This window comes from Pelophylax lessonae (assembly GCF_965119305.1).
Source record: "Pelophylax lessonae genome assembly, chromosome: 8".
NCBI lineage: Eukaryota > Metazoa > Chordata > Amphibia > Anura > Ranidae > Pelophylax > Pelophylax lessonae.
In genome coordinates this window covers 122,210,029-122,222,983 of record NC_138775.1, presented here as the reverse complement: position 1 = coordinate 122,222,983, position 12,955 = coordinate 122,210,029, and the positions used below count along the sequence as shown (strand labels likewise).

At 41.5% G+C, this 12,955-nt stretch overlaps 1 protein-coding gene across 1 annotated transcript in view; it reads right to left on the bottom strand.

Annotated features, from left to right (window-relative positions):
- CHADL (chondroadherin like) overlaps positions 1 to 1,693 on the bottom strand; it is a 268,788-nt gene extending 267,095 nt beyond the window's left edge. The window contains exon 1 of the mRNA XM_082266537.1: positions 1,537 to 1,693. Within this exon, the coding sequence (XP_082122663.1) occupies positions 1,537 to 1,686 (150 nt within the window). The 5' untranslated portion in view covers positions 1,687 to 1,693. The remainder of the gene's footprint in view (positions 1 to 1,536) is intronic.
- Between the last annotated feature and the right edge of the window lie 11,262 nt (positions 1,694 to 12,955).

The following is a 12,955-nucleotide window of genomic DNA, read 5'->3' as shown; positions in this document are numbered from 1 at the left end:
CATTATGGAAAAAAATTGTGCTAAATTTACTGTTTTCTTATTTTTTAGTTCAAAAAAGTGAATTTTTTTCACAAAAATCGCATTTGGAAGACTGCTGCGCAAATATGGTGTGATAAAAAATATTGCAACGATCTCCATTTTATTCTCTAGAGTCTCTGCTAAAAAAAAAATATATAATGTTTGGGGGTTCCAAGTAGTTTTCTAGCAAAAAAATGATTTTAGCTTGTAAAACACCAAGTGTCAAAAATAGGCCCAGTCTTAAAGTGGATAAATGGACAACTTTGTGTAAAGCGCTACTTGGATGTTAGGCCTATGCATGTGGCCAGGCTGTGAAAAAGTGTTACACATGTGGTATCGCCATACTCAGGAGGAATAGCAGAATGTATTTTGGGGTGCAATTTTTGCTATGTACATGCTATGTGTTAGAAATATTGCATAAATGGACAGCTTTGTGTAAAAAAAATGTGTTTTCATTTTCTTTCCACATTTTCCAAAAACTTGTGGAAAAAAATGACATATTCAAAAGACTTATTATGCCTCAAAAATTATACGTTGGGCTGTTTGCTTTCCAAAATGGGGTCATTTTATGGGAGTTTCCATTGTACTGGTGCTCCAGGGTCTTCAAAAGTGCGATAGGTTGTCAGGAAATTATATGTGTAATTTATGCTCCTAGAATGCCGGATGCTGCTACTTGGATGTTAGGCCTCTGTATGTGGCCAGGCTGTGAAAAAGTCTCACACATGTGGTATCGCCATACTCAGGAGGAGTAGTAAAATGTGTTTTGGGGTGTAGTTGCAAGTATACATGTGCTGTGTGAGAGAAATAACCTGTTAATACGGCAATTTGTAAAAAAAAAAAAAAAATCTTCATTTTGCAAAGCATTGTGGGAAAAAATTACAACTTTAAAAAACTCACCATGCCCCTTATTAAATACCTTGGAATGTCTACTCTCCAAAAAGGGGTCATTTGGGGGGTATTTGTACTTTCCTGACTTTTTAGTGTCTCAAGAAATGAGATAGGCCTTCAGTACATCAGGTGTGATCAAGTGTGATCAATTTTCAATGATTCGCACCATAGCTTGTGGACTCTATAACTTTCTCAAAGACCAAATAATATACACTTACTTGGGTTATTTTTACCAAAGATAAGTAGCAGTATAAATTTTGGCCAAAATTTGTGAAGAAAAATTACTAATTTGCAAAATTTTATGACAGAAACAAAGAAAAATGCGTTTTTTCACGATATTTTCAGTCTTTTTTTATTTATAGCACAAAAAATAAAAAACCCAGTATTGATCAAATACCATCAAAAGAAAGCTATTTGTGTGAAAAAAAGGACACAATTTTTGTATGGGTACAGTGTTGCATGACTGAGTAATTCTCAGTCAAAGTGTGAGAGCGCTGAAAGCTGAAAATCGGTCTGGGCAGGAAGGGGGTGAAAGTGCACTGTAGGCAAGTGGTTAAGCAGTGAAATGAGAATTTACAATGTAGGGAATTCCATTTTATACAAAATAGGATATAAGGTGTGTTTACTTACCTGAGGTATAAAGATAGGGATTTCAGACATGTTTTTGTTAGTGCAGGTCACAAAATGTCTTAAGTTGTCACAAACACAAACCTGAGGGCAATGATTACAAGCCATTGGATTTGCAAAGGAAAGCACAAGCAAATAACAAAGGACAAGCATTGTTAAACGGAACCTAAAACCAAAACATACAAAAATAAATTAATTCTTACATATAAACAAATATACCAAAATGCATAAATAAATTAAAGAGATAAGAAACACTATTTGTCAATAAAAGTAAGCTAACCTATTTCTCCATCAAACATAGGTGTTATTAGAGCTAGGCACCTCAGGCACATGTCCTAATTCTTCTGCCTGTCTAGCACCACCTCTGCCAATGTGGCATGCCCTGCTGTAATAATGCCAGCAGTGCTGGGCAGAGTAATATTGTCTGTCTAGTTCAGGCATGACATGACTTAACTAGAGCTGGAAATCAGTGATCTTACCTTATCTCATGAAAGTAACCAATGATTTGTATTGCTTAGTTCCCACTGAACACCAACTAAATGGGCCCAGACCTTTGAGCACCAATGTTATGGGTACATTGGCCACTGTCCCTAAGGCTTCATGCACATTGGGCTCTTCTAAATTCTTTTATACCCACAGAGGAAAATTTGCATTTAAAATGCGCCTAAAGTCATGTTTAGATGAGTTTAAGCATCTCAACCCTTAGGGCTTTCATTTATTTCATTCGCCAGAATAATTATTTATTCTGGCCACTGAAATCAATGCATGCTCAATTACTATGTGCCTGGAGTTTAGGAGTGTTTACGTGCTTTTAGGAGTGTAGGGAGTTTTTTTGTCCAAACACTCCTCTCCTGAACATGGTTTTGGTGTGTTCACATTTCTGCCCCTGAATAGCTACAAAATGCCTATGTGTGCATTTTTTTCATCCTTGTACAGTTTATGAATAACTAATACCAAGAAAGCCTTTAACCTGAAATTAGATCATTGGTTTTTCTGCATGACATCAATAAATGCATATAATTAGATACCACAATATCCTAATGTTTTTTTTTTTTTCGATTTTTTGCTATTATTTGATTGCTTTTTCTTACATGATAATAGTTATTTGAAGCGTTGCTTAGTCAAATGATATATTAAGATATATATACAAGAACACACATTTTCACTGTAAACGAATTGAATACTTTTCATATGTATGTTCTATGAATGTTGCATTAAATATCTGTAAGAAATTATTTTTCAATAAAAAATTTGTAAACAAATTGTTTCTCTTGTACAATAAATCTAAGCATTTATGAAGGGGGCTTGTGCTTATCCCCAAAATGCATTGGCATACTTCTTTTAACACACCCTTCTATTTTGACAAATACAAAAATTTAGACTGATCCCTGTGGCTAGGCACTCTCTGATTCTTTCACTCCATGCAAGCTGACTCTCCACATGGCAGTAGAGACCTGCGACAATATAGCAATTATTTGATTCATTTGAACCCTCTGCTCCTCTGCCAAGCTTGGAGTCAAACACTCCACCACCCAAATCCCCAATGTTTGGGGAAGGGGGGACGGAGCTCATCATCAGTTACCAACAACATTTAAAAGGAACACTCACTTCTAACCATCAACTTTTTCATAAATGTTACACAAATGTGGAGAAGGACCTCCACTTGAAAGGATGACTAATGAATCGTTTGATGCATGTGTCTTTACAGAGGAAGACGTTCTAAGATTGCTGTCTAAAGTGAAGACAAATAAGTCACAGGGTCCTGATGAGATACACCCAAAATTATTAAAAGAGCTTAGTGGTGAGCTGGCAAAACCATTAACAGATTTATTTAACCAATCATTAGTAACAGGAGTCGTCCCGGAAGATTGGAAATTGGCAAATGTCGTGCCCATTCACAAGAAAGGTAGTAGGGAGGAATCGAGCATATATAGACCAGTGAGTCTGACATCAATAGTAGGGAAATTAATGGAAACCCTATTAAAGGATAGGATTGTGGAACATCTTAAATCCCATGGATTGCAAGATGAAAAACAACATGGGTTTACTTCAGGGAGATCATGTCAAACAAATCTTATAGATTTTTTTGACTGGGTGACTAAAATAATAGACGGTGGAGGTGCAGTAGACATTGCATATCTAGATTTTAGTAAGGTTTTGACACTGTCCCACATAGAAGACTTATCAATAAACTACAGTCATTGAGCATGGACTCCCATATTGTTGAGTGGCTGAGTGACAGACAACAGAGGGTTGTAGTCAATGGAGAACATTCAGAACAAGGTCATGTTACCAGTAGGGTACCTGAGGGATCTGTACTGGGACCAATTTTGTTTAATATCTTCATAAGTGATATTGCAAAAGGCCTCGATGGTAAGGTTTGTCTTTTTGCTGATGACACAAAGATATGTAACAGGGTTGATGTTCCTGGAGGGAAACGCCAAATGGAAAAGGATTTAGGAAAACTAGAAGAATGGTCAGAACTCTGGCAACTGAAATTTAATGTGGATAAGTGCAAGATAATGCACCTGGGGCGTAAAAACCCAAGGGCAGAATATAGAATATTTGACACAGTCCTGACCTCAGTATCTGAGGAAAGGGATTTAGGGGTAATTATTTCAGAAGACTTAAAGGTGGGAAGACAATGTAATAGAGCAGCACGAAATGCCAGCAGAATGCTTGGATGTATAGGGAGAGGTATAAGCAGTAGAAAGAGAGAAGTGCTTATGCCGCTGTACAGAACACTGGTGAGACCTCACTTGGAGTATTGTGCGCAGTACTGGAGGCCATATCTCCAGAAGGATATAGATACTCTAGAGAGAGTTCAGAGAAGAGCTACTAAACTAGTACATGGATTGCAGGAAAAAACTTACCAGGAAAGGTTAAAGGACCTTAACATGTATAGCTTGGAAGAAAGAAGAGACAGAGGGGATATGATAGAAATCATGGGATGGGAATCAACTCGGTAAAGGAGGAGAGCATATTTAAAAGAAGAAAAAACTACCACAAGAGGACACAGTTTTAAATTAGAGGGGGAAAGGTTTAAAAGTAATATGAGGAAGTATTACTTTACTGGGAGAGTAGTGGATGCATGGAATAACCTTCCTGCAGAAGTGGTAGCTGCAAATACAGTGAAGGAGTTTAAGCATGCATGGGATAGGCATAAAGCTATCCTTCATATAAGATAGGGCCAGGGACTATTCATAGGATTCAGATATATTGGGCAGACTAGATGGGCCAAATGGTTCTTATCTGCCGACACATTCTATGTTTCTATGTTTCTCTGAAAACTGTGTTATACATTACAACAAATTGATCACTGCGCTCTATACACTATGTTGTACTTTAGTTAGTACTGACCACTGTACTCTGTGCGCTGTGCATTACATACTATAGTTCTGACATCTGCACTCTATGGGGTTGATTTAAAGTATAAAGGACAATAGGCTGTTCATTTTGCAAGGGCATTTTCCCTTTGCCAGGGAAGTTTTACCTTAGCTTAGAGAATGCGACCTGAGGAAGGAGGCCACACCTCTGAAACGCATTGTTATGGCAACTGTGTGATGTCCACCTGTATCCTGCTTGTGTGGGTTTGTGTGTCCTCGGAGTGCAGCGCCGGCTGAACCAGGAGCATGCGCATTAGGATCTGCACATGGAACATGGTGGAGGATAGCCTCCGTTGTGCTGCCAGAATCTGGGCAGCTAGCTTGAACATTCACCGCTCCCCCTTCCCTGTCTGGATCTTGATATGGTTTTAGGAGTGCGGCCACAGTGGAATCTTTATGCTGTATCTATCTTCAAACAATGTGAATTTGACTATTGTATTGTTTTTAACTTTAACATATTAACCACTTACCGCCCGCCCGCCGTCATATGACGGCGGGACGGTGCGGCTATTATCCTGGGCGGACGTCATATGACGTCCGCAGGAAATGCAGGGCAGGCGCGCGATCGCGGGCGCGCCGCCGTGCACTGCCGATGTCGGCGTGTCCCCGGGACACAGCTGGTCACCGGCAGGGGGGAAACAGCCAATAGGCATGGCTGTTTCCCACGTGATCAGCTGTGTTCCAATGACACAGCCGATCACAATGGAGGCGCCCGGGAGATGACCTCGCATGCGCGATCGGGAGCGCGCAGCGCGGTCATGTCGGTGGCACTGTGTTCCTAAGGAACACAGCTGTCACCGGCGGTAGTAAACAGTCACTGACAGTGACTGTTTACTAAGTGATCGGCTGTGAATCCATTCACAGCCGATCACAAAATGTAAACAAAGAGCAGTAACTCACTGTTACTAGCTCTTCTCCCCTCATACAGTTTCCAGTATGAGGGAGTAGAGCTAGAAATAGTGAGTTACTGCTCTGTGTACCTGTAAAAGTAAAAATCACACCAATAAAGGTCCCCACACACAGTCCTCAGCCCCCCCCAATGTCACCTGTCACCCAACAGTCACCTCATAAGTGCCCAGAAATTGACACCCATAACGTTCACATCTAAACGCAGCAATCGCGGGCAGAACACTGCGATTCTGCCCGCGATCCGGAAATCATTGCAAATTGCGGGACGCCTGTGCGTTGCCCGTTTTTTGCAATAGCACCCCAAACGCTGTGCGATGTTGCCGCCATTTCCACCTGCCGAATCGCGGTAACATCGTGCAAACATCGCATGACGCCCAAAAAAGGTACAAGAGTTTCTTTGGGGCGTCATGCGTTGTTTGCGTTATGTTACCGCGATTCGGCAGGTGGAAATCGCAGCAACATCGCACAGCATTTGGGGTGCTATTGCAAATCACGGGCAACGCACAGGCGTCCCGCAATTTGCAATGATTTCTGGATCACGCGCAGAATCGCAGTGATTCTGCCCGCGATCGCTACGCTCACATGTGAACATAGCCTAAAGTTCACCGGTCACCAGAGACAGCCATCAGTACCGCCGTGCACCATCGCCCGTCACCTGTCACCCATCAGTGACCATCGCCCGTCACCTGTCACCCCATCAATCACCGTCACCTGTCACCCCATCAGTCATCGTCACCTGTCACCCCATCAGTCATCGTCACCTGTCACCCCATCAATCATGCCTATTTCTATTACAAGGGATGTTTACATTCCTTGTAATAGGAATAAAAATGATCAAAACATTTTTTTTTAAACTGTGTAAAAATAAAAAAATAATAAATAAAATAAATAGGAAAAAAAAAAAAAATTAAAGCGCCCTGTCCCCGTTAGCTCGCGCCCAGAAGCAAACGCATACGCAAGTCCCGCCCACATATGTAAACGGTGTTCAAACCATACATGTGAGGTATCACCGCGATCGAGAGCAATAATTTGAGCCCTAGACCTCCTCTGTAACTCTAAGCTAGTAACCTGCAGAAATTTAAAATGTTGCCTATGGGGATTTTTAAGTACCAATGTTTGGCGCCATTCTTTGAGCATGCACAATTTTGAAGCATGACATGTTGGGTATCTAATTACTCGGCGTAACATTATCTTTCACATTATGGAAAAAAATTGTGCTAAATTTACTGTTTTCTTATTTTTTAGTTCAAAAAAGTGAATTTTTTTCAAAAAAATCGCATTTGGAAGACTGCTGCGCAAATATGGTGTAATAAAAAATATTGCAACGATCTCCATTTTATTCTCTAGGGTCTCTGCTAAAAAAAAATATATGTTTGGGGGTTTCAAGTAGTTTTCTAGCAAAAAAAATGATTTTAGCTTGCAAACACCAAGTGTCAAAAATAGGCCCAGTCTTAAAGTGGATAAATGGACAACTTTGTGTAAAGCGCTACTTGGATGTTAGGCCTATGTATGTGGCCAGGCTGTGAAAAAGTGTTACACATGTGGTATCGCCATACTCAGGAGGAATAGCAGAATGTATTTTGGGGTGCAATTTTTGCTATGTACATGCTATGTGTTAGAAATATTGCATAAATGGACAGCTTTGTGTAAAAAAAAGTGTTTTCATTTTCTTTCCACATTTTCCAAAAACTTGTGGAAAAAAATGACATATTCAAAAGACTCATTATGCCTCAAAAATTATACGTTGGGCTGTTTGCTTTCCAAAATGGGGTCATTTTATGGGAGTTTCCATTGTACTGGTGCTCCAGGGCCTTCAAAAGTGCGATAGGTTGTCAGGAAATTATATGTGTAATTTATGCTCCTAGATTGCCGGACGCTGCTACTTGGATGTTAGGCCTCTGTATGTGGCCAGGCTGTGAAAAAGTCTCACACATGTGGTATCGCCATACTCAGGAGGAGTAGTAGAATGTGTTTTGGGGTGTAGTTGCAAGTATACATGTGCTGTGTGAGAGAAATAACCTGTTAATACGGCAATTTGTAAAAAAAAAAAAAAAAAAAAATCTTCATTTTTCAAAGCATTGTGGGAAAAAACTACAACTTCAAAAAACTCACCATGCCCCTTATTAAATACCTTGGAATGTCTACTTTCCAAAAATGGGTCATTTGGGGGGTATTTGTACTTTCCTGACTTTTTAGTGTCCCAAGAAATGAGATAGGCCTTCAGTACATCAGGTGTGATCAAGTGTGATCAATTTTCAATGATTCGCACCATAGCTTGTGGACTCTATAACTTTCACAAAGACCAAATAATATACACTTACTTGGGTTATTTTTACCAAAGATAAGTAGCAGTATAAATTTTGGCCAAAATTTGTGAAGAAAAATTACTAATTTGCAAAATTTTATGACAGAAACAAAGAAAAATGTGTTTTTTCACGATATTTTCAGTGTTTTTTTATTTATAGCACAAAAAATAAAAAACCCAGTATTGATCAAATACCATCAAAAGAAAGCTCTATTTGTGTGAAAAAAAGGACACAATTTTTGTATGGGTACAGTGTTGCATGACTGAGTAATTCTCAGTCAAAGTGTGAGAGCGCTGAAAGCTGAAAATCGGTCTGGGCAGGAAGGGGGTGAAAGTGCACTGTAGGCAAGTGGTTAAAGCCATATTACACTAGGGCAGCTTTGCGCTGTCTTTATTTGTGTTTTTATCAAGATATGTTCCTGCTACTCAGAAGATCCATAGAGAAGCAGCACCCTTTGACTTGTCTATTTATCACCAATAGCCAGATGGAGGGCTATACTAAATTGTTGATCAGGGAACCTGCTAGTTTTTTCTTTTGTGTTTATTTTTTACCACAGTCACTAAATTACATTTTCTTGCTGCCAGCCAGCTTCATTCAAATTTTAAACAAGTTGGTAGGCATCTAAGGTGACATTGGCCATATATAGTCATGACCATATTTGGGTATTGCAGCCAGTATCACAGGCTCATACAGTATGTTGACATTCAGCACTGGAAGTGGATCTTCAATACAGTTGTCATCATGTCAGGGGATTATCAGGGTGTTGTTCATAATTGACATGGTATCTACATCATTAGACTGTGAATGTGGAGGCTGATGGGTTGAAGCGCCTTTTAAAAGAACCTATATTCTGAATATGCTTCACTTGGCAACGTGATGCTACAGGCTTCCGGTAATGGGCTGACAACTTTCCACTGCAGTATACATGTCTTTATATCCTAGCAGTTCACTTTATATACTTTGGCTGATTACCTTTTTTGTCCTTTTACCCCCTTTTGTTTTACTGGGCAACTCATACATGTTTTTGACATATACCTATATGCTTTACCCCAGTATTTTTCCACTATCTTCTAGCCCTTCAGGGTATTTTTAATACTTGTTTAAACAATTGGGGTACTTACCTGTCTCAATTAACCCCTTTTTAAGCCATCCTTTTTTCCATTGTGGATAAGCACTACTGTGATACTGTTCACCTTTATCTACAGGTATTTTTTGTTTCCAGATAGTGGGTTGCGACAACCATTTATACTCCCCAGCCTGTAGACATTCCATCTTGCAGCCAGCTCAGCTTGACTATCTGCTCCCCCCTTAGCCCTGTCTCTGATGGGTTTACCATCCTTACGGGTAGGATATCATTGCACTAATTATATAGTAATTGTGAATGGTACACTGAGAACTAGATTACTACTAGTTCCAGGCACATGTCTACATGTACATTTACTTACATATTTTTATTTTATTTTATTTTTTATGTGGTCCTAGTTACCTGGATACCAACATATAGACTATAAATTGTTACAATACTTACCGTAATTTTCCTTTCCTGGCTCTGCGTCATGCTATCAGACTACGGGGTCAACTCCACCCCCTTGACCCCCATAGGACATCCCTGAAATAGCATAAAAGGCAGGCAGTACCTGGTGGAGTTGTTCTGTAAGAGCTTGTGACGAACCAGGGAGGGTTTGTGCTGGCATGACCCAGAGCCAAGAAAGGAAAATTACGGTAAGTATTGGTAACAATTTTCAATTTTCCTGGCTCTGCGTCATGCCATCAGACTACGGGACTTAATTAGCCAAAACACAGGGTGGGAAGAATAAATTACAAACACCAGGTGCTGCTGCAAGAAAACAAATTTTAATATCTTGATAAAGTAGAAGACAATACTGAAGCTCCCATCTGAGCATACTGGGATGACATCACGTCCAGCTTATAGTGTTTTATGAAGGTATTAGGAGATATCCAACCTGCTGCCTTACAGACCACGTCTGCCGATACTTTGGACCAAGCTGCCCAGGAGGATGACACCGATCTTTTGGAATGTGCTCGGATCTCCTGAGGAGGGGGGAGGCCTTCCAGGGAGTAAGCTACTTGGATTGCTTTAACTATCCATGTCAAGAGTCAAGAGGACTCTTGGAGGGGCCGGCATATCCATCCTGGGACCCTTTGGGAATACAAAAAAGAGCATCTGTTTTCCGGAACGAAACTGTTTTGGGCAGATATGTCTGTAGGAGAGACTTCATATCCAGATCATGCCATCTAGGCTCCTCCAAGGCTGATTGAGAAGGTGAAAAGGCCGGGAGAACCGTTTCCTAATTGAAATTAAATTCCAACGAGACTTTAGGAAGGGACTTCGGAGAAGGTCATAACACCACGCTGTCCGGAAGGAAGGTGCAGAACGGCTCTTTGTAGGAGAAGGCCGCAATGTCTGAGACTCGTCTGGCTGAGACCAAAACTGTCAAGAAAACCGTCTTTAATGTCAGGTACCATAAAGGACTGTCCGAATCTGGGAAAAAAAGAGGGCTTTTTAGCAACCCCGTTAATACTAACAGTAAATCCCACTTTGGAATGAAAAGGACGAATAGGCGGGCATATGTTGATTGCGGCACGAAGGAAACAAACTACTAGAGACTCCTTTGACCATGAGGTACTTTAAGCATGTTGAAGCTTAGTCCCGAGTCAAGGCCGTACTGCAGAAAATCCAATATATTCGCCACTGAGGGAAAACAGAAAGAAAATCCCTGTTGGTCTGAGAAAGCCTCGAACCTCTGCCACACTCTATAATAAGTGGCCTTAGTAGATTCTTTCCTGGATGACAGAATGGTGGACATTACTGAGTCAGAGAGATTCAGGTTTTGGAGCTTGCTCCTTTCAAATTTCATGCAGTCAAGGCCAGACGGGCCGAGTTGGAGTGAGTGTGGCCGTTGCAGATGAGAAGGTCCCTGACCTGAGGGAGCCCTATTGGAGGACATGCCGCCAGATTACCAAGAAGGGGAAACCATGGCCTCCTCGGCCAGAATGGAGCTATCACAATAGCCGGTACTCCCTCCTCCATGATCTTCACCAGTGATTTGAGGATCAGAGTAATTGGTGGAAATAGGTAGACCTGCTTGAAGCCCCACTTCTGATAGAGAGCATCCTGGGCCAGAGCTTGTGGGCAGAAGAAGTGGGAAAAAAACTTGACAGTTGAACAGTGTCACCATTAAGTCTATCTCGGGAACTCCCCATTGTGTGAAAATTCTCAACAATTATTTTGGATTTAGCATCCATCCTGTGTAGTTGGCGAAGTTCCCGCTCAAATGGTCTGCTAGGGCAGTGGTCCTCAACTCCGGTCCTCTGGGCCCACTAACAGGCCAGATTTTAAGTATTACCTTGGGGAGATGCAGACTAGAGTACTGCAATCACTGAGCAGCAAATGATATCACCTGGGATGTATTTCAGTTATCTTGCAAACCTGGCCTGTTAGTGGGCCCTGTAGGCCAGGGTTGAGGACCACTGTGCTAGGGTATTCTGAGGGCACGGGAGACACGATGCTGAATGGTCCAGCAAGTGGGCTTCGGCCAAGAAGATCTCCACAGTTACCTGGTGAAGTCACAGACTTCTTGTCCCCCCTTGTTTCACAAACTACGATACTGCTGTCGTATTGTCCATGAGAAGTCTGACTCTCCTGCCTTGGATTACGGGCAGAAACATCTTCAGTGCCTCCCTGGCCACTGTTAGTTCTAGGACATTCGAGGAACATGGCAAACTCTGGTCCCACACTCCCTGCACTTTCAGTTGTAGGCAACTCTGGAGACTGGCATCCAAAGTAATCGTGATCCAGTCTCCAGACCTGACGGGCCTGCCCAGGGAGAGGTTGCACCTCTTGGTCCACCACAGAAGGTTGTTGGAAACAAAGCGAGGAACCTGGAACCTCTGGCTGAGAGAACTGCGCCGCCACTGGCTTAGAAGGCAGAACTGAAAACCTTCCCTTGTGCCACTGTGCCCAAGGCACTGCCGGGATACAGGCCATCAGGAGACCTAAAAAACTCATGCCCCGACGAACTGATTTCCTTTGAGGACCTAATCTCTTTGGTCTCCGCACGGACTCGAGCGATCTTCTCTCTTCACAGGAAAATCTTGTATTGGACTGTACTGGACTGTATTGGCTTCTCCGTCTACTACACATGAATATATGCTCCTACTGGCGTTTTACATGCTGTGTGAAGGAAAGGATATGTAATAGAAAGCAGAAGAAAACACCTTGTGCCAACTGCAGAAACCCAACTGAAACCCCTCTCTAATCTGGGCGGAGTTCTCGTACGTCATACGTCACTTCCGGTTTCGAAGAGTGGAGCCATGGAACGCGGAATTATCCCTGGCATCCCGAACTGAATGTGATCGGTCTGAACTGTAAGTGATACATGCTTTCCTTTCTTTTGAATATTGTATACCACGCCAATGGGGTCTTTTATCTGTTTGAGCATCATAGATCATTGAACATCTTGTGAAGGCATTCCCAGCCCGGCTCTTAACGGTCATAAAAGGACCCCCGGACCATTCATCTCTCTCTCTCTCTTTTTGGTGGAGAACAGCAACATCCATTTACTCTGCCTACAAGAGATAGAAAAGGGTGAGTGCGATACCTAGTGGGCACCACTGGTATAGGCACCAAACTCACCAAATACTCACCTCTAGTTATTTTGCCACTGGCACCATTATTTTTCACAGTGGGTGGATTTATTTATTTATTTTATTTGCATTAGTCAAATATATAAGCACTTTGTCACTTTTCTATATTATCCATTAAATTTATTTTACTTGAATAAGTGTCCATTCACACTA